Source organism: Ips typographus, linkage group LG1 (assembly GCF_016097725.1).
Source record: "Ips typographus isolate SLU linkage group LG1, UJ_Ityp_2.0, whole genome shotgun sequence".
Taxonomy (NCBI): Eukaryota; Metazoa; Arthropoda; class Insecta; order Coleoptera; family Curculionidae; genus Ips; species Ips typographus.
Genome location: NC_138422.1, coordinates 11848798 through 11873698, shown reverse-complemented (window position 1 = coordinate 11873698; position 24901 = coordinate 11848798). Strand labels below are relative to the sequence as shown.

At 32.9% G+C, this 24901-nt stretch overlaps 2 protein-coding genes across 4 annotated transcripts in view; one reads left to right on the top strand and one right to left on the bottom strand.

Moving 5' to 3' along the window:
* Positions 1–24901, top strand: part of LOC145730613 (putative G-protein coupled receptor CG31760) — an 86249-nt gene that overhangs the window by 40442 nt on the left and 20906 nt on the right. For both annotated transcript variants that reach the window (XM_081981916.1, XM_081981926.1), the window contains exons 7-8: positions 21057–21195; positions 22734–22854. In XM_081981916.1, coding sequence (XP_081838042.1) covers positions 21057–21195; positions 22734–22854 — 260 coding nt within the window. The remainder of the gene's footprint in view (positions 1–21056; positions 21196–22733; positions 22855–24901) is intronic.
* Positions 412–10761, bottom strand: LOC145730758 (oxaloacetate tautomerase FAHD2A, mitochondrial-like). Of its 2 annotated transcripts, none has more exons than XM_081982140.1 (6): positions 10203–10313; positions 6049–6212; positions 5177–5396; positions 1282–1420; positions 1033–1222; positions 412–871 (listed from the first exon to the last, which is right to left on the bottom strand). In XM_081982140.1, the coding sequence occupies exons 2-6, from the start codon at positions 6204–6206 to the stop codon at positions 703–705; spliced, it is 876 nt and encodes a 291-aa protein (XP_081838266.1). In that variant the 5' UTR covers positions 6207–6212; positions 10203–10313; the 3' UTR covers positions 412–702. The 2 variants fall into 2 exon arrangements, with proteins under 2 accessions (XP_081838266.1, XP_081838258.1); XM_081982132.1 differs by lacking the exon at positions 10203–10313 and adding an exon at positions 10601–10761 and having other exon boundaries at positions 416–871.

Below are 24901 nucleotides of genomic sequence, written 5' to 3'. Positions count from 1 at the left end.
TCAGTAACATCCTGTATACACTGATCCGTGGCAACTTTCAAAAAGATCATTTAGGTCATCATAAAGAGTAAGAAAAAACCTTTTAATACTCAAAAATATTAGTAAAATCGATAGAATCAATTTGAAGAAACAGCCGCTCAAAAAAGACTAATAGAGAGAATAGAGACAAGACAGTAACAATGGAAGTTACATTTACATACATAAAACATACTTGTAATTAATAGAAAAATTGAAATATATAATAATATACAAGGTGGGCTAATTACAATATTAAAATAATAGAAGTTGCTAGCAGCTTCATGTACTTGGTGGTACCTAAAAAGTGAAAGTATTTTAAATGTGGAGGCCTCTATAGACAAATACTAAATCCTGAAAATTGTAAAAAGTTGTCTTTTGTATATTAATGCGCTAGTTGATATTGTTTTAGCTTGGCATTTTTATAAAATGAAAACAAATAGACCGTTTCCAGTTCCGTTAATGACAAACCGGCAGTAAATACATCGTAAACGTAAACATAGTCGTTAAAAAGTAATTACAATTTATTATGCCAGGCAAAATATAACTTCTCGGTTATTGTTGTGGAAGTTTCAAGATTTCGACTTCCGATTACTTTTAATGTTCAATTTAGTTCCGGAAGTTGTATATTAATAGCATTTTTTTTTGTACAAAAAAGGTTTATATTACATATCGATTATGAAAGCATCATCGAATTTGTACATAATCAACTACTCGATTTCGGAGCGTTCCAACTAATTCAACTTCACTAGTCAGTATGTCGCCAGGTTTTAAATATTCAGGAGGAGTTCGGGTAAAACCAACTCCAGAAGGAGTTCCGGTGCAAATTAGATCCCCTGGCAGTAGCGTTATCACACTAGAAACAGATAATTTTCAAAGTTTTATTAATAAAAATTATGTAACGCACTCTTTTTATCTTATGACAAACGACGTTATCAGAAAAAGTATAAATTTTTCCACTCAAAACTTCAAACAAGTAACCTTGTTCTGTTTTTTTTTTCCCCGTAAAGCACTTACCCTGATAGGTGCTCAATTAATTTATCTACTTTGAAAATCATGTTGGCAGTGTTTCCGTCCTGTTTGGGCTGCCCATTAACCCACGTCCTTATCCTTAAATTATGAGGGTCAGGAATCTCATCTTTGGTAACTATACAAGGCCCAATAGGGCAAAAGTGGTCCATGTTTTTACTAAGAACGTATTCCTCTCCTGTGGATTATCTTATAATTTCACTTCTTATTGTTAATTTTTTTTTAGGGGTTAGTTACCATTTTTGTACATCCAGTCTTTTGCAGTCAGATCTTGAGTGGCTGTGAAACCAAACACGTAGTTCATTGCGTCTCGGGCCGCGACGTTTCGAGCTACTTTACCCATCACCACGACCAGTTCGGCTTCCCAGTCTACTGCCTGTTAAAGAGCTAGTTGTATAGGTTATAGTTAAACTGCAGTCTTTTACTTAAAACTGAACTGTACAGGGTGTCAAAATTAAAATCGTCTTTTGTGACGAAAGTATTAGTCAAAAAGCTTCAGAAAAAAATATTTGGCAATACAAGCGGGCCTAAAGTATTCCAAGAAAATATCTTCAATCAAGTGAAATTTTTACTATCAATTTGAATCCAAAAAAATTTCATATTTCCCTAATTTCAAATACAATGTTATTATCATAGGGTTTATCTCGAGACGTTCAGGTTTTATCGGGGGTAATATCCCTAGTGCATTTAATTTTTCCGGAAAAGTTCGGAAAAACGAGTTTCTAAGTAATTTGTTTACCACTCTCGCTCATGCTATTTGTTAAAACAAATTACTTAGAAACGAGTATTCCAATTTTTCCACAGGAAAAATTAGATGCACGAGGGATATTTGGTAAGATTATTTCCTGAGTTAAATAAACATTTTATTTTAATTAAAACAATAAGAACAATAATTAATAAGAACAATAACTTTCAAGCTAGAAAGGGTAACACTATTCTTTATGTTGCTGTGAGGAGTGTGAAATTTTTTCAAATTTTTTTCCGGAAAAACTGCTGACAGCTAAGTTGTTGACAAGTGATTTTTCCACTTAAAATTTACATTTGTTATACTAATTCTTGATAGCGATTGGTCAAAATTGATAGGAAGGAAATAATCGGGTAAACTGTGCATAGGTGGTTTTTTGCAAAATTTTGCTTGGAAAATGATGGATACTAAATAATTCCTATAGATAAAATCCTGAGACCGCAGGTCGAAGAATTATCGTCCAAAGAATTATTTAGTCGAAACCATTTGCCTAAAAGAAAAATTTTGCCAAAAAGTACCAATGCACATTTTACGTGATAAAACGTGAACGCCGAGGGGTATATTCAAGATTATTTCCTGAAAACCCACATTTTAGTTTATTAACAAGAAAACACTTTAGTTAGAACACAAATACTAAACTAAACGTGATTAAATTAATGGTAATATTGAACTCACCCCAGAAGAGGACAGATTTTCGTTCAGCCATGTATATTTTTGTTTACATTTCAGATTGACAATCATACGTCGAAATATTTTAATTTATGTAATTATTTAATGGAAACCACGTTATCGTGATTTATTAATTGTTAATATTGAAGAAAATAGCTTAAATTTTATATGTGTCTAAATCCCGTTTCATTTAATAACAAATGTTCTTCAAAAAACGTATTCAAAAAAGGTAGGTGGTGTTTAATCACTGTTAAATTTTAGCAGCTAGGGATTTAATCAGTATAAAACGGCTCTCATTGGTCGAACTAGAAAGGTTCATTGAATTTTATTGGCTGCTAGTACAATGAGGGAAATAATCAGGCTATAATAACTGAAAATAGAAGTTAGCTTTTCTTTCATATCTCAAAATAAAGGGGTTCTGTCAAAAGTGGATCACCACAAACTGCAATAACTTCTAAACCATTTGTCTTAGAATATTGAGCTTAGCGCCAAAATAAATACTTGCCCACAGTGGTCAATTTTGGCGACAGATAGCGTTTTTTTTAAAAACAAAAACACTAATTTACCGTTTAACTCAAAAACGTACTTTTACCTATTTTCTTGTTTTGGTAATAGCAAATATAAAATGTGTTAGCAAAACTGACAAAATTTGCCAATTTCGTACGAAATGTGTTTGCAGTATTGCCAAACTGACAAACTCTACCAATTTGTTACAAAAAATGTTTTGACAATGTTGTTAAACCAACAAATTCTACCAATTTGGTTTGAATTGTGTTTTCAATGTTTAAATCTTCCAAATTGTACTAATTTGGCTAATAATGTTGCTAAGCTAATAAATTACCAACTTGGTTCGAAATTTGTTTGCAATGTGGCCAAAGTGACAAATTCTACTAATTTGGTTAGAAACGGGTTGGTAAAGTTGCCAGCCTGAGAAACTCTTTCAAATTTGGTTCCAAATGTGTTCGAAATGTTGTCACACTGACAAATGCTACTACTGATGCTAAAATGTGTTGCAAAATTGATTAATCCTGCCAATTTGATTGATCTTGCAACATCATCCTAATTTTGTTTGATTTTCAGTATGTATAGTGCTCAAGCTGTATGAATCGTATGATACAGCATTTTTAACCATAATTAGATTAGTGGATTTTTCCTTAACGTGTTTCTGCTTGTTAGCTACAAGATCCTTCTCTTTATTAGCCCATCAGGGACTTGCGTTGCCATATGGCAACACATGTATTGCAACAGCGCATGCGGTCGCATTACTTCGAGGTTATGTTTACATTGTAAATAACAGTCTCAAAATATAGTGTTGATACAGTTCTGTTATTAACTGTTTTTTTTTTGGAGAATTATATAATATTATATATAGAAACAGTGTGTCTTTTTAAGTGATTTAAAATGGACGTGAATTTTGTGTAAGTATTCTCATATACATCGACTTAAATTATATGTCGCCATTCTGGTGACGTTTTCTACTGAGTGAAATAAACAATCTCCATGTTTGGCAGGAAATTGCAGTGACAAAAGCAATTCTGACTTGTCATTTCTCGCTCTAAATTCTATGTTGCCATATGGCAACGCTAGTCCTCCATGGTAACATGTTTTTTTCTCGTTATAGTGGTGGTCTTACACTAGAGGAAGCACTGCAAGAATCTTCTATTAGCGATGATCAAGATTTAACAACAATACAGGAAAATCAATCCCAACCGGATATACAACCAAACGAACAGTTTTCTGAAGCTAAAAGAATTGATTATGCATATATTGAGTGGATAAATGGAGACCTTCAAGCGACAAACTTTGAGTTCCCTCATTTCAACTATGATATGTACAGAGCACTGACACCTGTTGAAACATTCGAGCTATTTTTTGACGACGATATAATTTCCCACATTCAGTCAGAATCCACAAAATATGCATTATTTAAAAACTGTCCAGATCCGCATATTACCAATGATGAGATTCGTTGCTTCTTGGGGATACTTATTCTGTCCGGATATCATTGGTTACCCGGAAAGAAGTTCTATTGGGATTCTAATGAAGACATGCAATGTAAAATGGTGTCAGATGCCATGAGGCGCGATCGTTTTTTGACAATTTGGAAGTTTTTTCACTTGTCCGATAATACGAAGATCAATGTTACAGATAAATATTATAAATTGCGGCCACTGATTGAAAGCTTACAAAAGAAGTTCGCTCAGTTCTATGTGCCTGAAGAAAGTTTCAACTACGATGAGTCAATGGTAAAATATTTCGGCCGTCACTCATGTAAGCAATTCATCAAAGGGAAACCCATTCGCTTTGGTTACAAAGTTTGGTGTTTAAATACTAAAAGCGGATATTTGATAAACTTCAATATGTATCAGGGAATCTTTTCACACAAATATGTAATGTCTTTTTAATGATTTTGGAATAAATAATATGTCATATCTAATCACGTTTATCATACTCCTGTTTTATTTTTGGCAGTGTCACGAAGTCCTAGCGTTGCCATATGACAACATCAAATTACTCAGAAAATGTTATTTAGAAAAAATAAATTTTGGTTTATAGTCGTTGTTTATTTATAAGTAAAACATTTGCCTTCGAAAATTTTCGATATTTTTAAGACGAAAAAATTCCGTCCTTGATGGGTTAGTGTGTCTGTTTATACCAATAATCTAACATACAAATCTGGTTCCATGATTATTGAAGCCAAAATGTAACCATAATTACCTGACTACAAGTGGGATGTTTAATCCGATCATAAGGACCAATTATAGTGGAGGCAAACTTGCTGAACACTATAGGTTCCTGAGGGTACCCGACTCCATTTTCGTCACAATAATCTTTATAGTTGTGTGCCAGTCCTAATATTTTATCCGGTCGTTTTATGGGTGGCAACAAATGAACTCGATTGAGGGGATGTCGTTTGTTCAAAGGGTCCTGCGCCACTCTAAGAAAAAAATAAATTACGTCTTTTCTCTTAAAAGGTTTTTTTTTCCTGCTGTGCTTTTTGCTGTACACTGTCAACCGACTTTGATAAGTAATTAAGGAACACGTCTCTAAAGCCCCAAAGTTGTCGATCGTAACTGAAATTCACGAAATTCTCTTATTTGTGGCAGTGACGATTTTTCTTTTGCCAGTAAATTATAAATTGCTGCCGGGGGGTTTAGTCGGGAACATGCCATTTCCATATGCTTAATTAGAAAGTTGGCATTTCCTCCGGGAAAATCCTCCATAGTGAATATTATTTATGTGATCATATTTATGCAAGTACGTAGGTGAGAGTAAATTCCAATTAGTTAATTGTGTTGCTACGTGTATGATATGTAGAGAGGCTTTATAACTAATAGGCTAAGTAATGACTATGGTAAAAGGCCATCAATTTAGAAGTGGAAAGTTGAATAAGTTGATGAATAACGCTGAAATATACACGCAATTATATTAATATAAATATGGTTTTCTAACTAATCTTTTCTCGATCAGGTATTTTTCGAGGGTAAAACGAAAAACCTTTTTATCAGTTTGAGCAACTCGACTAAACTAAAACCGTTTTCGCGACTAGGATAAAACTCCATAACAAAGTTACTCTTCCGCATACTTACTCTTTCAACTTTTCGTAAGCCTGATCGTGTTCGTGCAAGAATCGCACCAAATCAATCGGCACCCAGTTCATGTGCGAGTTCAGATCGATCACATCGTCTTTGTCGAGCACGCCCAAGTGGATTTTGCCCGTGTTGAGCATGAATTGTACCAACTTCATGTTAAACTGGAATCAAGAAATAACATTATCAAACATTTTTCGTGTACCTTCCTAGGAAAATTTAGTCCAGATTTGTGAGAACAGTTTTTTATACCGTACTTAACTAACTGTTTTCTTAATAGTCTTCATAAGTTTAAAATTTTCCTAGGAAATATTCAAACTTTGGCATTGGTCCAGAAACTTAAACTGTTTAATTTGAATCAGCAGATGTCGACTTTGTCGTTAGTTGCAGATTGTATTTGTATTATTAAAGTTTCGAGAAAACAATCCTTCAATTAGAAACAATTTTTATTTACTTTTTGTGTGTAGTTATTAGAAATTTCAAAAAAAAAGATACAAAATATATCAGACATCATTAAAACCTCTGCTTTAAGTTTGGTTCATGTAACTTAAATCCACAAAAAGCTGGTGCAAGTAACGAGTTTTAAATCGTAAATTGCGCCAGCTTTATTTTAAACTGGAATTATAAAATAACATTGTTAAAAGTTTTCGCAAAGTTTCGGGCCATGTTTTCCAAAGTTTAATTTGTCGCCTCTGCAAAATTTCGACTCTCCCAAAAGCGAGAGAGGAGTAATGGATTTGCGGTGTCTAAATTGAGTGTTTTTAAAAGCGTCACCACTTAGAACTAGGATTAATTTGAACTAAAATAGTCGCCAGTAAAGTCAGTTAATGAGGCTATAGTTATTTTCCTAACAAGTGCGGAAACAATACTTTTCTGTACGCAAGTAGAAAACAGCTTCAAATTGCGGCATGTATCATTCACGATATTCTACACCAAAGCAGGGATGGACTGGAATGTCATAAATGTATGTAGTTAATATAATTATTTTTACTAGGGGAACTCCAAAATGCTTCCCAAGCAATCGAAAGCCTTCCAAAACGGTCTAAAAGATTCCAAATGTTCTTCAACTAGTCTAGAAGCTCCCCAAAAAGTATCAAAACAGTCTAGAAGCTTCCAAAAAATTCTAGAACTGTCTAAGAATTTCCAAATGCCTCCAAAGCATTCGAGAGCCTTCAAAATGCTCTTTAAACTGTCCAAAAACTTTCCAAATGCTCCTTAAGTAGTTCAAAAAAATGTTGAAAGTTTTCGAAACAGTCTAAAATCTTCCTTGACTCAAAAAATGACATATAAGTACCTAACATAAAAACGTAGTTAAATTATTCGTTTATTTAATAATCGTTAAGCATCTAATGTACTCCATTATGTTTAGAGTTAAAATTTACCTATTAGCACTATTATTTTTTGGTTTTTTGTTGATTGTCACGGAAAACACCTTTATCTTTCGAAAAGTACATAAGCAGAAAAATTTGGAAAACAAGTGTTTGACATATGCCAATTTTGACACCAGTATTTGGCGATTCAGGAAAAATATTGCAACTTTGCTGGCAGATCAAAATTAACGGAGTTACCGATTATGTAAAATATAAACAATTACCCTGTAAATACATACCTATATTACTGTTCTCTTCACTCTTATTACATAGAAATTAGCTAGTTAGTATAGTTATGTACCAAAGTATCTAGTTATGTACCTTTTAATCATTGAAACATCTAAATGATTAAAAGTACATTAAACTTTATTTGAATTGATACTGGATTGTTGTACAATTAATTAGAAAACGAATTATTTTTAAATTTTCAGATTTTCCAATTTTTTTCCGGAAAATTACCGAAAACTTTCTGAAAAATGTTGTATACCTAATCTCAACACTTTTCAAAATAATATAAATTTAAAAAAATATATTTATAAACTTATCTGGACAACAACACATTCCCGGTATGAAAGCTTTAATCTTTCGGTAGCGTGACATTTCTACTATAGATGGTATACAGGGTGATTAAAAGACAATTTCAAGGGCTACAAATTGGTATATTGAACCACCCTGTAACTATAAAAATAACAGAGTTATGGGCTGTCAAAGTAAAAACTGTCAAAATCAAACAACTCAGTTTTAACAGTAAATAACTCACTTATTCGACGTTTTAGGTAAAAACGCTATACAGGGTGGTCAAAAGAGTTCAAGTTTCAAGGGCTACAAATTGGTCCATTGAACCACCCTATAAATGTCTAAATAACCGAGTTATTGATAATACAATGGAGTAGTTTACAGGGTGATTCAATTAATTTTTAACATCTTTGTAACGTTTAATTTTCATTTGATAAAAAAAATACCAAATATGAATCTTGTAGATATTTGCATATACTTTACTCCTAGATAATTCATCAGTATACAGGGTGTCCCAAATTTGAGCTATAAACCAAACTGTTAATTTTTTATTCAATTTTTTCAATCTACGTCAAATTCTACGCCTACTTGATGTAAAATGTTTGTATCAATATTCAATTGCTTTTGCTCTAGCAGCCTTACAGAAATTTTGGTGCACTTTTCCAGAAAATCATCCATAACTCGCTTATTTGAAACACCCTGTATAAAACCACCGTATAACAAAAGAAAGCTAATGAACGGGGCTATCACGTGACGTTGAGCGGGCACAATGTTGCCAGGTCTACCGTTAAAACGGTATATCTACCATTTTTGTAGTTCTTCCTCCTTCTCCTGTTTTTTGTATATAATCTACCGTTTTTAATAACGTTATTACCATTATGTCGGTTGTGAAACTTTTTATATACTTTTTCAGTTTATTGAATACGAAATTTAATAAGGATTCTAAAAATGCGCTTAATACAGTTATTTTCATACTCCAAATTATTCTCTAAAACCACGTGATGTCACTATTGTCAGAATTGTCAAAATTTTACTAGAATTTGCAAGAATTACATTTTATCACAGTTTTCGAAACAAGACGATTTTCTGAGATTTAACAGTTATTTTGACAATTATCACTTCATAGTCTAGCTAAATATTATGACAGTTATTTTAAAAACTATCACGAAACCGTCTTGCTAAATAGTGTTCTACAATCACGTGACAACTGTCACTAACGTCAAAACTGTCAAACCATGCTCTAAAGTTGCAAAAATCAGGGTTTAGAAACGTTTTCTTGGCGTATTCGATATAAAGAGTGTTTTTGAGATTTATGATTTTTTACAATGGTCACGTGACTGCCTAGCTAAATTATCCTTTAAAACCACGTGATATCTGTCACTAATGTCAAAACTTGAAAAACAATTATTAATGAAAAATCAAGAGTCTATTAAAAGATACAAGCAAGAATCTATTAAAAGATACCCTGTATAATAATGTAAAATGAATGAATTTGTTTTGATTATTTGATCTACCGTTATCTACCGTTTTTTGACTGATTATTTTACCGCCATTAAATATTTAGACTTGGCAACACTGGGCATGGCTAAGTTGCTCCGTTTAGCCGCTAGAGGGCGTCAAAATTGACTCTCGTTTTTTTGCAGGTTTTGATCAATATCTCAGCAACGTTTCAGGTTAGAGGCCTGAAATGTATAGCTAACCAAACACTTTTTTGCTACCACGCACCGTTTGACTTCGAAAAATAAAAAACTAGAATTGTCAAGAAATTTCAAGTGAACATTTTTTATTTTCAAATTTAACCTCATCTGCCTAAATACCTTTAAGTTAATAGTACAAAAAGTTATTGATCGATTAATTTAATTTTCCGGAAATTTTACATCCCTGGTGATAATGGCAAAAGCTGGATGAAATTTTAGAAATTATAAAAGAAAATGCAGTAAAAACTTACGAAAGTTTATTAGCTAAAAAGTCAAGAGCATCCTAAGGTAGGGAATACATAGTTTTTATGGCATGAAAGAATAAAAATGCAATTGCTTATATTAAAAAAGCTTTCAGGGCGTTATGATAACGCCCGCCTATAATGCCCTCAGGTGGTTATGAACACTATAACCTACACTGTTTCCAAGGTATTATGCATTCATAACGTATAGGTGAAACATAAATACTATAATGCCCGCGGGAGCATAAAGTACATGTTTAGGTATTTAATAACTAGAAGTAATAAAAACCCAATAATCTAATCTGGCATAAAGCTAAATATTCACTTACTTGTTCTTATTATGAGTAAAATGGAAAGTTATTACAGAAAACCAGTCTACTAAATAACTAAATCATTGTTTTTTCTTAATTATGTTTTGTTTGTAATCAATTCGAAAAAGCTTTAATGTTATGCCATAAATAATACTTTAATGAATTGGGTTCATCGATTTAAAGGCTACTTTAGATAAATGTCGCTTATTTATAAGTTTATTGTACTTGAATGTTTAGAATTAAGCAATATTGAAAAACAACAACAGCTGACTTACTTAAGAATATCAATTTTACAATCGACACTTAATTACTGAAATCCGTTACTAGAAAGGAAATGTTGTAAAAGTGACTGAACTTTTTGAGAGTGCAAACTTTTACAGTTCAGTATATCAAAAACGAAACCAATCTAAGCCTACCTTTAAGGATTATCCTCAAGAAAGGAATGATCAAGACAAAAAAGCACTGTTGAATCCAACACTATTCACACCTAACTGGATGTTAGACTTATTAAGTAATCGTCCAAGATATAGAGAAGAGTCTGGCTCATCGAACTGTAAATATTGTCGCCGATTGCAAGACTGTTTATAAAATATTGATTAACCTTTAACCGATCAGGAAACTGTACGATGTTATTGTGTGGCACCCCTCGAATTTAGTAACTAATTAACTTAAAAATGACTTTTTTAAACAAATTTTTGCGACAATAGTTTGACAATCCAGTGCAAGTAAACTGAATTGCTTTCACTTACCTTAAGAAACAAACTGCAGTAATTACAATACTTAAAATCAGTCAATTCAAGATAAATACTACTAGGAAAACATACTTTCTTTTATAAACTCTGTTCTAAAAATCTCAGTTTCTGATCTCACTTAGAGTTAGAGAGCAAATATATTTTTAAATTAATATAGGAAAACACACAATGAATAGAACTTTTCAATAATCACCTTGATGTCAACAAAAAAACTAAGCAAAAAACGTTAAATCAACGATTTTAATGCTTTTTTTCTTTTGTTGTGATTTATGTCAACAAAAACTGTTCTAATTAACCAGATGTTGTTTAAATTACATTTTGAATATTGACTTCCAAATTAACACTTGTTTTACGCTTTTATTGGGAGATTTGAGGGAAAAACTTCATTTTCTCCAGCTTCAATGCGACATTTAAATCTAGAGGAGGAAAATCCGACCCTCATTGCTGACTATATTTATTCCAAAGTTGCCTGTTTAATAATTTATAAGCGGCTTTTCGCCCTTTTACGTTCGTGGCATAGGAAAAGATTTATATATTGTTATCGCGTCGTTCTAGAACTGAATACTTGAAGGAAAACAGCAATAACAGACTCGACTTTTGACCTAAAAATCAAACAAACAAGCTTTTTTGTGTTTAAGCACCTAATACTTTAATGTTAAGACTGAAAACTATTAACTGAAGTATTTTTAGCTCTTTAAGAAAGCAGATAAAGTAAAATTTCCGACAGTTTAAAAAGCCAGCCGAAACAGCTCTCACCTTTCATTTCCTAGTTTAAACTCAGTAAGAACTTTCCTTTTTTGCTTTAATAAGATTTATTGTACCTGACGGATGTTGGAAATTTCCCGCTTATGACAGGGGAAATTTTTCGTTCGATTTCTTTTTGTTGGTACAAAAATTCCAGAACCAATAGCATCGTAAACCAGTACGTAGTTTCATTTTTCTGCTGATTTATGACTCAAACGATCGAACAAAATGCCATAGAATGATTACAGGGTCAACGTTGAGATCATCAATCACACACGTTGTTTTCATTGAACTGTGTTTGTTTAAGGAAAACGTATTCTGATCGTTATTACAGGACATGTTTAGTTGGTAAGTCACTAATTGTGTGACAAATTTTGTATTATCTATAAGCTTCTTATAATGTAAACAGAGTAATAGCACTGGAATGTTTCAAGTATCTTTTTGGTAATTACGCTTTTGAAGAGGTTTTAACGATAACTCGCTTTTGTCATATAATGATTATTTTGTTCATTGTACTAGCAGCCAATCAACTACTTAGACCTATAAATATTTACCTTGAAGATATACAGCAAAACAGTTTGTTCTATTCCAGGATTTCAACAGAAAAGCAATATGTACTGCAAGATAAAAAATTGCACATTGCTTTTCTGATCTATATACTACTGAAAACCTGCCAAAAGTTGGTTTCTACAAGTTTAGTGTCTTAAACTTTCCAAGAACTTTTTGAAAATTTGAGATTTTTGAGAATAATTTTTAAAATGTCTCAAAAGCTTAAAACCTCTCAGAAATAAATTTTCCAAAAATGATTTGGACATGGATCCAATATGATATCAAATGCCACTAAAAATTACTGAAAACCTTTCAAAAACTGTCAGAAGCCTCGACAAGTGTCCTAATAATGTCAAATTTTTTTTTTAATTTTCTGAGATATCTAGGATTATTTTCAAAATGCCAGAGGCCTCTAATCCTACTGAAAACATGCATCCTACCAAAAATCAAAGGAATATTCAAATGTTCTAAGTGTCTTAATTTTTGCTTTTGCTGCGGTAATTGTGATTAAAATTTATTGTGTGTATATTCAAATAAATCGTCACATTGAGACTAATACAACCATATGATTAGTTAATTAAAGAAGTTGTCGGTTGTGCGTGATATAGTGAAAATTCCTGTAGACAATGGAATTCCATTGTCAGTGAAACGATTTTTACTCCGTGGATAGATAAACAAATAAACAAATCAAAGTGCCGAAAGTAAATAATTGTAAATAATGGCGGCGGCAACGCCGGCCATCGATTCTATGGATGAAAGTAATCCAAACTTAGGTTGTTTTAATTGTAAAACCGTTTTTGAAGATCCTAAATCAACCATAAGATGTACAGTATGCGGAAACTATTTCCACGGAAAATGTGAGGATGTAAACTTGCGTGGCTTTCATATGAGAAAAGCTACATGGAGGTGTAAAACATGTGCTGAAAGTTTGGGTGAAGTAACTAGACCAGAGAGGTCTAGAAAGAGAAGTCGAGTAGAGGAAGGGTATATTGATCAAGATACTGTTAGTTTCATAAATACAACTTTGGAGACCTTGGTAAATAACACCAATGTTTTAATGGAAAAAATGGACTTGCTTATCGAAGAAAATCGTTGCCTCAAGATGGAAATAGCATGTCTTAGAGATTTGAACACTCAGGTACCTAGAAATGATGACTTACAATTGACCTACTCGGCTGTCGCAAAAAAATCGAACAACAACGTACTTATTGTAAAACAAAAAGGAACCCAAAAGGAAATCAAAGAAGTGAAACAAGATATACGGCAGAGAGTTGATCCAACGGATATGGGAGTAGGAGTGACTATGGGACGGGTGACAAAACAAGGAGGTGTTATTATAAATTGTAGTGGTAGTAGGGAAATAGCAAGCGTTCAGACTGAGATTCAAGATAAACTTGGAGGCAGTTACGATGTGGAGAGGCCTAAATCTCTGCAGCACCGTGTCAGGATTGTCGGAATAGATGAATGTGAGTACGATAGGAATGATAGTGATATATTAGTTAAGATAGCTAAACAAAACGAATTAAATATCAATGATAATTGTTCAAAAATGGATATAATTCGTAAAACTAAAATTGTTAGGAAAAAATTTAGTATAATCATAGAACTAGATCAAAATACCTATAATGTGATAATTAAAAAAGGAAAAATTAGTATAGGTTGGAGTCGATGTCCAATATATGATGAATATGGTATTATTAGATGCTTTAACTGTTGTAAGTATGGTCATTTTAGGAGAGATTGTACTGATAAAAAAGTGTGTCCTAAGTGTAGTGGAGAGCATAGTTTAGGTGATTGTCAGAGTAATTTTGTTAAATGTTCGAACTGTCTTTGGTCAAATAAGAAATATGGTATGGCACTCAAGGTAGATCATACAACATGGGATCATAACCAATGTGAAACATTGAAACGATTTGAAAAAATTCAAAATGATAAATACAATAAATAGCAATTAGATGCGGATAGTTTTAATTCCAGTTTAGTGTATCTCAATTGTCAGGGTTACTTAAACAATAAGGACGGTATAAATTCTCTTATAAACCAGTGGCGACCAAAAATTGTTTTTCTGTCAGAAACTCATGTGTGTGCTGAGGTGACTCTGAGGGAGTTAGATATTGAGGGCTATAGGATTGAAAAATGTACGACGGATAATAGAAGAACGGGTGGAGTTATGGCACTGATAAGAAAGGACGTAAGATGTACTTTGAGATCGGTAGAATGCGTACAAAACTTTGTTTGGCTTTTGTCGGTTGAATTTTCTAATTTTGGAATAAAGTACCTCTGCACGGTACTGTATCACCCACCTAAAAAAGAGGATGCACAATTCTTGGAATTTTTTGTTGGTTACCTCGATCGGGTTAGTGCATTTGATGGAATCATTTTAATTTTTGGTGATTTTAATTTGGATTTGCTAAAACACTCATTTTATGGTGACAAAATACTTCATAGTATAAGCTCTAGTGGTTTCACACAGATTGTAGCTTCACCTACACGTATCACTGACAGAAGTCAAACCCTGATTGATTATATAGTAACAAACAACAGACACCTGCAGCATGCAGTACATCTTGCGCCTAAAATTGGTGATCATTGTATATTGTCTGTTGACCTAGGGAGAGATCGTGTAGAAGGGAATAGGGTTAATGTTTGTCGAAGATCATTTAAGGGGTATGACAAAAGCAAATTACAGGATTATTTTTTTGATGTGCCCTGGAATAGTAATATTAGTGATGTAAATCTGTTGGCGGATGTCTTTGTAAACGACATAAAAAATATTATTGATTCTATGTGCCCAGTATTAGAAATAACTTATAGTCAGAAGTATGAAGACAAAAAATGGATCACTGATGATATTAAACAAAAAATGAGTGAGAGAGATGCATTGTATGTTAGAGCGGTGCGTGAGAGAAATGATGACGTGTGGAAGGAATACAAGTCAATGCGTAATTTGATTGTTTCTAAAATTAAATTTGAAAAAGATGAATTTTTTAAGAGAACTATCGACGACAACAAACATAATCCGAAGGAGTTGTGGAAAAACTTGAAATTATTATTACCAGAGAGAAAAAATTCGGTTATTGGAGAGGTCAAATTCGGTGATGTCGCAGTTACGAACAACTTAATAATTGCAAACAAATTTAATGAGTATTTCATAAGTAGTATAGCGGATATTATTGCTGGCATGCCTGCTTGTCCTTTCCAAAATATTCATGGAAATATCTTTTCTTCTTCATTAAATCCTGATGGTGTTTTTTCACGTTTCAACCCAGTTACTATGAGTGAATTGAAAATAACTTTAAAAAACCTAAAAAATGTAGGGGGCGGTGAAAGTAACATTTCTAAAAAGGTGCTGTGTGATGTGTGTGATGTGGCGGGAAACCGCCTACTAGATATTATAAATTCTTCACTGACAGCTGGAGTTTTTCCACATGCATGGAAGGAATCGATTATTATACCTGTCCCGAAAGTGCAGAACACTAGGGTACACACTGAGTTTCGACCCATAAATACAGTCGAGTTGTACGAAAAAGTATTAGAATTGGTAGTAAAAGCGCAACTACAGCTTCACTGTGATAAGAATAATATTTTGATACCAAATCAGTCTGGTTTTAGAGAAAAACATTCTTGTGAATCTGTGTTGGTCAGCGTTTGTGATAGTTTTATTAATAGTATAGATAGTGGTAATTTTGTACTTGCTGTATTTTTAGACCTAAAGAGGGCATTTGAAACTGTCTCAAGAAGTATTTTATTGCAGAAACTTAGTAATGTGGGCCTCAAACATGTTGTGTTGCGGTGGTTTGAGTCGTACTTGAATGATAGGCGACAAAAAGTTAAGTTGAATAATAGTATGTCTGATTCTTTACCGGTTGAGTATGGGGTGCCACAGGGGACGGTTTTAGGACCGTTGTTGTTTTTATTGTATATAAATGATATTGTGGGCGTGGTTGAGAATTGTGGAGTCGAACTGTTCGCGGATGATACTATGATTTATATATCTGGAACTAACTTAATGCAGATGCAGCAGAAAGTAAATCAAGATTTGGAACATTTGTTTCATTGGTTGTGCAAGAATAACCTGAGCATAAATACAGCAAAAACTAAATTTTGTATATTTGGAAGAAAATGTAAATTGAATAGCTTTAATATTGACGACATAGATCTGAAAATGGATGGTCATAGCATATCTTATGAGCAAAACATCAAGTATTTGGGAGTAATTTTTGATCCATGTCTAACATTCCATGCTCATGCTGACTATACGTTAAGGAAATATGCAAAGAAAGTTAATTTTATTTCTAGAGTCGGAAAAAATTTGTCATTGTACACCAAACTATTGCTATATAATAGTATCGCTTCGCCGCATTTGCAGTTCTGTTCCACTCTTCTTTATGGTCTACCCAGTTTTAAGGTGCGGGAGTTCGAGATCGTACAGAACAGAGCGATGAGAACCATCCTTAAGTGTAATAGATATGTCTCAATAAGTACCATGCAGAAAACTTTGAATATGTTGTCCGTACGTCAGATGATAATGTTTGATGTGTATTTGTTTATTTTTAAGATGAAGCGGGGGTTACTGCCGGAATACCTGTGTAGAAAAATAACAACCTTTTCTGAGGTCCATAGTTACAGTACAAGAAATTGTGATGATTTTATTATTTTGAGACATTGTAATACAGATCAAGCCCTAAATTCGCCTTTATATAGAGGACTTCTTAATTATAATCAGCTACCAAAATGTATAAAACAATGTAATACTGTGAGAATGTTTAAAGTCCATCTACGCGAACACATTGTAAATATGTCCGCATTTTGAAAATATTTAGAATTGTATACCTATACTTACTGTTCTGTGTTTTTTGTATATAGCTATTAGCTAAATAAACAAATTTATTATTATTATTATTATTATTATTATCTTATGCAGACTTTGCTTAAGAAACGATTTAACTGGACTGTATTTTTAATTTAGAACGATGCACATTAATAGGATGGTACCGAAAAGCCTGTCCGTTTGTGCCAGCCAGAAATGTGCATTAACGCGAAAAAATTTATAGATATAAGTAAAGAACATTATAATAATAAACATCAATTTATAATCTTCGAATTAGTTAATTCGTCAATCAAAATTGTGAAAATAAAAACTGTACGACACTAAGTCTCCCAAGAGACAAACAACATTTTCATATTTTATATTTTTATTAGATTTTTTTACATTTTCAGAGATTTCTAGAATTATTTTCAAAATGCCAACAGCTTCTTACTATTACTGAAAAGGTCTCAAAATTTTCCAGAAGCATCTACAAGTGTCCTAAACTTTCCAAGATTTTTTTAGCACTTTCAGAGATTTCTAAAATAATTCTTGAAATGCTAGAAATATTTAACTATTACTGAAAACTTATCTGAAATTACCAAAGGACTCTACAATTGTACTAAACTTTCCAAGAGTTTTTAAAAATTATCTTGGGCATTGAAAACCCTCCAACTACTACTGAAAACCTCCCAAACGTTGCCAAAGGTTCTATAAATGTTAAACTATACTTTACAAACATTGTTGAAACTTTTTAGAGATTTCTAAAATTATTTTTGAAATGCCAAAGGCTGTAGATATTACTGGTAGAAGTAATAGATGTAGAATTTCTTGAAACCTCTTCAAATGTCCCAATAAAAAATGTTTGATAATTTCCAGAGGTCCAGAGATTTCTAGAACTATTTTTGAAATGACAAAGCCTTCTCATTGCTAGCAAAAATGCCCCAAAGATGTTCAGAGGCATCTACAAGTGTCCTAAAGTTTCCAAGAGCTTTTTAAAATTGTCAGTTAGTTAAAGTTTTGCAATGCCAGACATCTCTAAATAGGTACTAAAGATAATGTCCCAAAAACTGTCAAACAATTGCTCTAAACCTGACTATAGAAAAATCCAGAGATTTCCACAATAATTTTCGAAATGCCAAAGGCACTAAATCCTACTGAAAACTTTCCCTCAAAATCCACAAATGTCCTAAGCCTTCCAAAGGCTTTTAAAATTAACGGAAAACTCTAGAATAAATTTAAAGATGCCAGATACCAATTTCGAAAAGTTGTCAGAGCTTTCTACAAGGTTCCTAATCTTTCGAAGAATTTTTTAAAATTTTCAGAGATTTCTAAAATAATTTGTAATGCCAGCAGCCTCTTACTACTTCTAAAAAGGTTCCAAAAATTGCCATAGTTCTCCGTATTGTCTCCACAATTATTGTCCAAAAATTTCCAAGATTTTTTTAAGACTTTCAGAGTTTCCTAAAATAAGGAAAAGACAACCAACAAGTGATTCTTATCTTCTTCTTATCTTTTGATTGAAATCAAAACTTCTTCGTGAACTTCTTATCTTTTAATTGTCGTGCTTTATTATTGTTATGAAACATGAAAGAAAAGAGCAATTAATAATTTTATGCTAAAACAGCAAAGTAAATTAAAAGTCCGTTTAGTCGACTTGAAATGAAAATTTCGGACGACCGCTTGGCACAATAAAAACCCTGAATTTAATAAAACGTCCTGATAAAACACGACAAATAAATTTCAGGCCGACATTGCCCATTTTCCAAGCGAGCAAGGCTGTAATTGCCTAGGTGTTGAATTTTGTTTTATTCACAGCGCAATCAGTTAATATCGTTAAAAATCCAAACGTGTTTAAATTTTACCTTCATGTAGGCGAAAAATAAAGATCAGACAACAAATATGGAACATATTAACTTAATATGCAAAGTGTAGCAAAGATTGAGAAACATTTAGGCATAAAACCCAGTTCTAGGAAAAAGTTTTTTTTTTAGAATTGTGTGTCTGAATAAATAACCAAGCACAATTCATACAGTCCACGTTATTCATAGTACAGTTCAGCCTTTAGATTCAACACGCAGAATTTCAAGCAAAAATGAGTTTTGACGAGTGACAGGAAATATTTCCTCGTTTGCAAACAAACCGGAACTTAAAATTATACCACCTTAGATTTTGTTTTAAAAGTTGATGTAATTTTAGTTCTATTATTCTCATTTTGCTATTTTCATAATTTTATTCTGTTGTAACGTAAATGTTCGACGAAGTGACGTTTCTGTTTTAGACAAGCGGTGTCATCATCAACCCTAGAACACTACGCTCATCGACATAGTTTTAATAGGTTTGCATTAAACTTCCATCGAGGAATTTAATAGCGGGGCTCTTAGGTCGCGATTGAGTATTATTAAAGTTCAATATTGCCGTAGTTTTGAGCCAATAAGGGAGTAGCAGCTCGCGGCCTTTCTGGGATGCACTTCCGGACCGAAAAACCCTTTTACGTTGCTTTGGTTTAATTGCCAAATGAAATTGGTCGTTTCAAAGGGATTTTCTATGACTTTCCTTATCTTCCGTACAATATGGTCTCCGTACAAAACCTAAAATCAATATCTAAACTCTGAAGTACAAGTGATTGTTTTAAAAAAAAAAGTATTTATTATAATCAATTATCCAAGAATGCAAAAATATACAAATTGTTCCCGTTTTTAGCTTTTAGAAAAATCCCTACAACTTTTCTCCTATTTCTCTTGTTCTTAAAACTGTGAATTTCTAATTATTTTGATTTTAATGTAGCATATTATATAATTTTCATTTATTGACATTAATTACAACACCTTTTGTGTTATTATATTTTTGATTTTCAAAACTAGAGTAATTAAACCACGTGAATCTTGAAAACTTGATTGCATCACCGATTATAAATACATGACCGTATTTTGATTAAGTTGCAATTTTCAAAACAGTGAGCTTACTATTTTGTGTATACGAATATAAAAGTATTCAAACAAATTTGTATGCTAAATTTGTCACGACAATACAAATTTAGATTAAAAATTGATTGATTGATTGATTTTTTTTCGTCCTTCCCAACCTTAGATAATCACCAAATACTGATATTTCAGTATGATCTAATCATTTAGGTATCTCATTTAGAGCATTGGTATAAAGGTAAATTTTTGTTAGAAAGTAATGCAATTTCCATGGTAGCTTTTGCCTAATTGGTAACAGAAATTTCCTGAAATAAAATAGCTTTTTGTAAAATCGAATTCCAATAAATCCAGGCATAATTTTCTCGTCTGTGCACAAAGCTTTCATCTCTCGTGCGTGAAAGGAAAATCCGTTCAATCTCGTCACTTTTCCTGCAGAAATTGCGGTAGATAACCTCACAATGTCATCAGATATTTCACTACAATAATTTAATTCGGTAGTAAAAGGATCAGTGGCTTAATACTCCAGGATTAGGTTATTTATCTTATACAGTTATTCCCTATTGTTTTGCCAGACGAACTGTTTATACGCCCTCCAAATGGGAAGATTAATGGCAACCCGCGAATGGTGAGGGTCTAAAAGGCACCGATTAGATTACGCTACCTTATTTCCATTTAGTGTGTTTTGTTACCACCGAAACCTGGTGAAAGCACTTATTAGATGGTCACTACGTTTATCTCGAGCAATTTCGACCCGTTTATTCAATCAGTCCGGGTAAACTAGTAGGAAAATCGCGACATAAACAGATCGAATTGACCATTAGGATTAACTAGTCGATCCTGAAAATTAACAGAAACACTGGATACGATTGCATCATTTGGACTATGACAGTGACAAGACAAAGTTGCAAATAATAGCACAAAAAAACGCGAATCTGGAGTTAAAGCAAAAAGGTAATAAGACTCGCATATATTAGAAAGTAAAAAAAGTTCAGTTAGTATTTTACAAGGAACTGTTCTAAACTAAAATTTTTCTGATCACCTGTTTACGAGATAAACGTAGTCAATGATCCACTAACTAGAAATTATTTTGTTTCAGTTTGAAGGGCTTTCTAAGTTTGGACGTGGATATTTCCCACTTGGAAGTCGATCAATGCGAAAACCACTCGCAGAACGGACCTGCCAAAGCCATGAGGGTCTTCCACGGTCATCACAAGTGCCATAACGACACATCTCAAGTAAGTTTTCAGTTTTAGCTAACTAAATGTCAAGTGGGAAACTTTACACGTTCAAGATCTTTACTTCTACAGTCCCGAAACTTTGCACTAATTAATTTGCCAAGTCCGGTTCTGCAATCTGGCCTTTCTTACGATCACGTCAGAACGTGATTTGATTACCCTGTTCTTCCATTAATTTACCAAAACGATAATGGAGAAGTTTCAGTATAAGTGATTGGGGTTTAGTGATTTGGCAATATACAGGGTGTACAAATCAGAGTCCAATAACCAGTCTAGAATCTCTTAAAAAAATTCAAGGCAGTGTAAATGCTTCCGTATGCTTCTAAAGAAGTTTAAAAGCTTCCATAAGTTTGTAGAACCCTCCATAAGTTTTCAAATATTTTAAAAGCAGTCCAAAACCTTCAATGCAACTCTCCACAACCCTTCCAAATGCTCCCAAGTAGTCTAAAAAGATTTCAAAACACTACAAAAACTCCAAAATGCTTCTGAAACAGTCGAAAACCTTCCAAAAACATTTAGAACAGTCCAGAAGCTCTCAAAACATTTCAAGACAGTCTAGCTTCCAAAAATGTCTAGAACCGTCTACAAGGTTTCAAATGCCTTTAAAGCAGTTCAGAACCTTCAATGCTCCTAAAACAGTCTAAAAAGATTGCAAAACACTACGAAAACTCCAAAATGCTTCTAAAACAGTCGGACGCCTTTCAAAACAATCTAGAATCTTCCAAAAGCTTTTAGAACAGTCTAAAAGTTTCCAAATGCTCTTCAACTTGTCTAGATGCTCCCAAAAGATATCAAAACAGTCTAAAAGCTTCCAAAAAATTCTAGAACAGTCTAAGAATTTCCAAATGCCTCTAAAGCATTCCAGAACCTTCAATACTCTTTAAACTGTTCAAAAACCTTCCAAATGCTCCTTAAGTAATTCAAAAAAACTTTGAACGTTTTCAAAACAGCCTAAAATCTTCCGAATGCTTCTAAAGCAGTTTGAAAACTACAAAAAATTTCTAGAACTTGAACTCAAAAAAAATTAAAGTTTTGCATCATTCATCATCTTTTGCAAGAGTTGTGTGCTTTTTGAGGAAAATAGTTTTGCTTTTTAAGCGCTTTTTTCACGATTTTAGTGCTTTTTAATCCGGACTCTAGCACAAACATCAACATCATCTTCATGGATAATAGCTGTCATTACATGCTCGTTGATTAATATACAATTTTTTCGACTGACATTTGAAAGAAAGCCAAACTAAGCTAGGCCATCCTTTAACCACATAAATTACCGTGTTCATCATTATTCATAACCATAAATTATCCCTCTATTATGTAGTACACGGTCACAATCTTGCAAAGTTGCTAAAACATGTTCGGAAACCGCGATTTGCAAGTTCAATAAGTGGAACCGAAGGTTAAAGTGTAAACAGAGCCGAGACGAACGTTTTCCCAAGGGTTTTCGGGTGTGGTTTTGTGGGATTTTGCACGGCGTTTGCTATCAGTTTCGTTGTTGGCACTTGAACGTAAATTGAGTAAAGTCTCTTTTCAATTTTCAGTGCGTGTTTAAATCGTCGGTGAACGAGCCATCCTGGTCCAGGGGACGTTATCAGTGCCATTGCAGAATGGGATATTATTCTCCCTACCACGAAGGGATTTTTAATGGATCTTTAGTTGAAGGTGAGTTGGAATTTTGTTATTCCAGGTGAAATATTTATGGTCCAACAGAATAAATCGCACCGAGATTAATTACAAAAAATCTACGAACGCCCAGAATTTCTCAAAGACTACAAATAGAGCCCCAAATACAACTTTATTTGATAACTCAGAAAACACTGGAGCTAACTAAAATAGGTGATTTAACAATAAAAAGTTATATTACACAACCTATAATTGATGTAATAACTTTGTTTTGGAACACCCTATATAATAGACTTTTATAAAAAAGTGTCCCCCTCGAAAATAAAGTTGACGTGTTCAAGAATTTTTCGTAATAATCTACTGGGTTCCTAAGAACGTTCCTTGTTTGTTTTCGATGTACCACCCTGTATAAAAATGTACGACCCTCATAAGAAGGTGCTAGTGTAATAATTACACTTAAATAAACGAGTATAATAACACGTGTTTTACTCAAATTGTAATGAAAGCTTTTAAGTGTGTCTTGGTCAGAGTAACAGCTAGGGCAACCGTTGAATTAGTGCAAATTTATTATGCAAATCTCACTTTGACTAGGTTTGCAATGCAGACTAACCCAAAACTAACTTCGTTTACATGTAAAATAACTGAATTAATCATCAGTCAGTCCCCACCGTTCAACTTTCTGAGCGCAGATTGTAATTCCCGGTGGTCAGATATTTGAACTGTAATAAGCACGTTTTAAAAATTTTAAAACTCATTTGATGAATGTTTTAAGAGCATTTAACATACACACGAGAGAAACATATTTACTGTTCTCGCGGTCTGAGTTTACCCGTGCGTCATCCCCCTGTGATTTAGAAGTAGACATGCATTATTGACTTCATCCTTGTCTATTGTTCACTTTCAGAAAGGGTAAATATCTAAGTGAATGTCTTCCAAAAAAAACATTTACTGATTAGCGCTTCTATTTCAGTCATTGTCAGTTTGACAACCATCGAAATTTATTTGATTTGTTTACTATTAATTCTTTTCCGTTTCTTTGTGTTGTTCATCATTTATAACGTTTTCGATTTACCACACCACCACAGTTCTTTTAAGAGCTATTGTTTCTATGCTTTTAACATACTGTAAGTACTTTCATAATATTATTATTAATATTTTTATTTTTTTTATGTCGGCTGTCACGATCTAACCAAAATTGGCACAATTACTAACCTGTTATGAAAAAAAAGTGGGAGTGTCTATTATGATTTTTATTTAGCCATTTGGTTTTTCCTAAATTCGGAATTACTTACTTTTACAGTATTTTTTTATTTATCTTATATATCTACTTTTGTAAGAAACATCTATTAACATTTCATTGTTTCCAGAGACTGAGATTTTTGGGTTGCATTATAGATTTTTCATAAAAATTTCTTCAAACATATTAATAATAAACTCATAGAAAAAATAAAATAAGCGTCTAAAATGTTTTCCAGCGGGTTTAAAATAAAATTAGTGGATTGCAACCTGAAAATGAGATATGAGATACTACAGCATCACTCAGAATGTCTTATTAAATTTTTAATTTGTTGTATTTATTTTAGAGAAACATGTAACCATCCAGAACCTAAATCAAGAGCTTAAAGTTAAAGAAATACTAAATATTGGTGATATATCTCTGCGAATTTTGGTAAATAAATTAGGTTTCAAATTTAGACGGAATTCTATGATCCAAACGGAGACTTCTCATAAATAAAAAATGTTATTTCGGTCAAGATATTTTTGATTTGCTTTGGTATAAGGTTGTTTTAGTGCAAATTTGCAGCCAAAGATCTCTACTTTCTGACTGACAATACACGCAAAATTTTAATCGTGACGAAGCTTTAGACACGCCCTTTTCTATAATATGAACACAACAGGTTTGTTGACGAAAATTTGATTTGATTCATATGATTATAAATGACGTAGCCTTCGTGACGCACGGGTAAACTCACTCCGCGAGAACAGTATAACTCCAGTCCCTCTTAATAATCAGTCAGTAGGATTCAAAAAAACATATTGTTGAGGAGCTGCAACATAGGAAATCAACAAATTTACTTGAAGATTA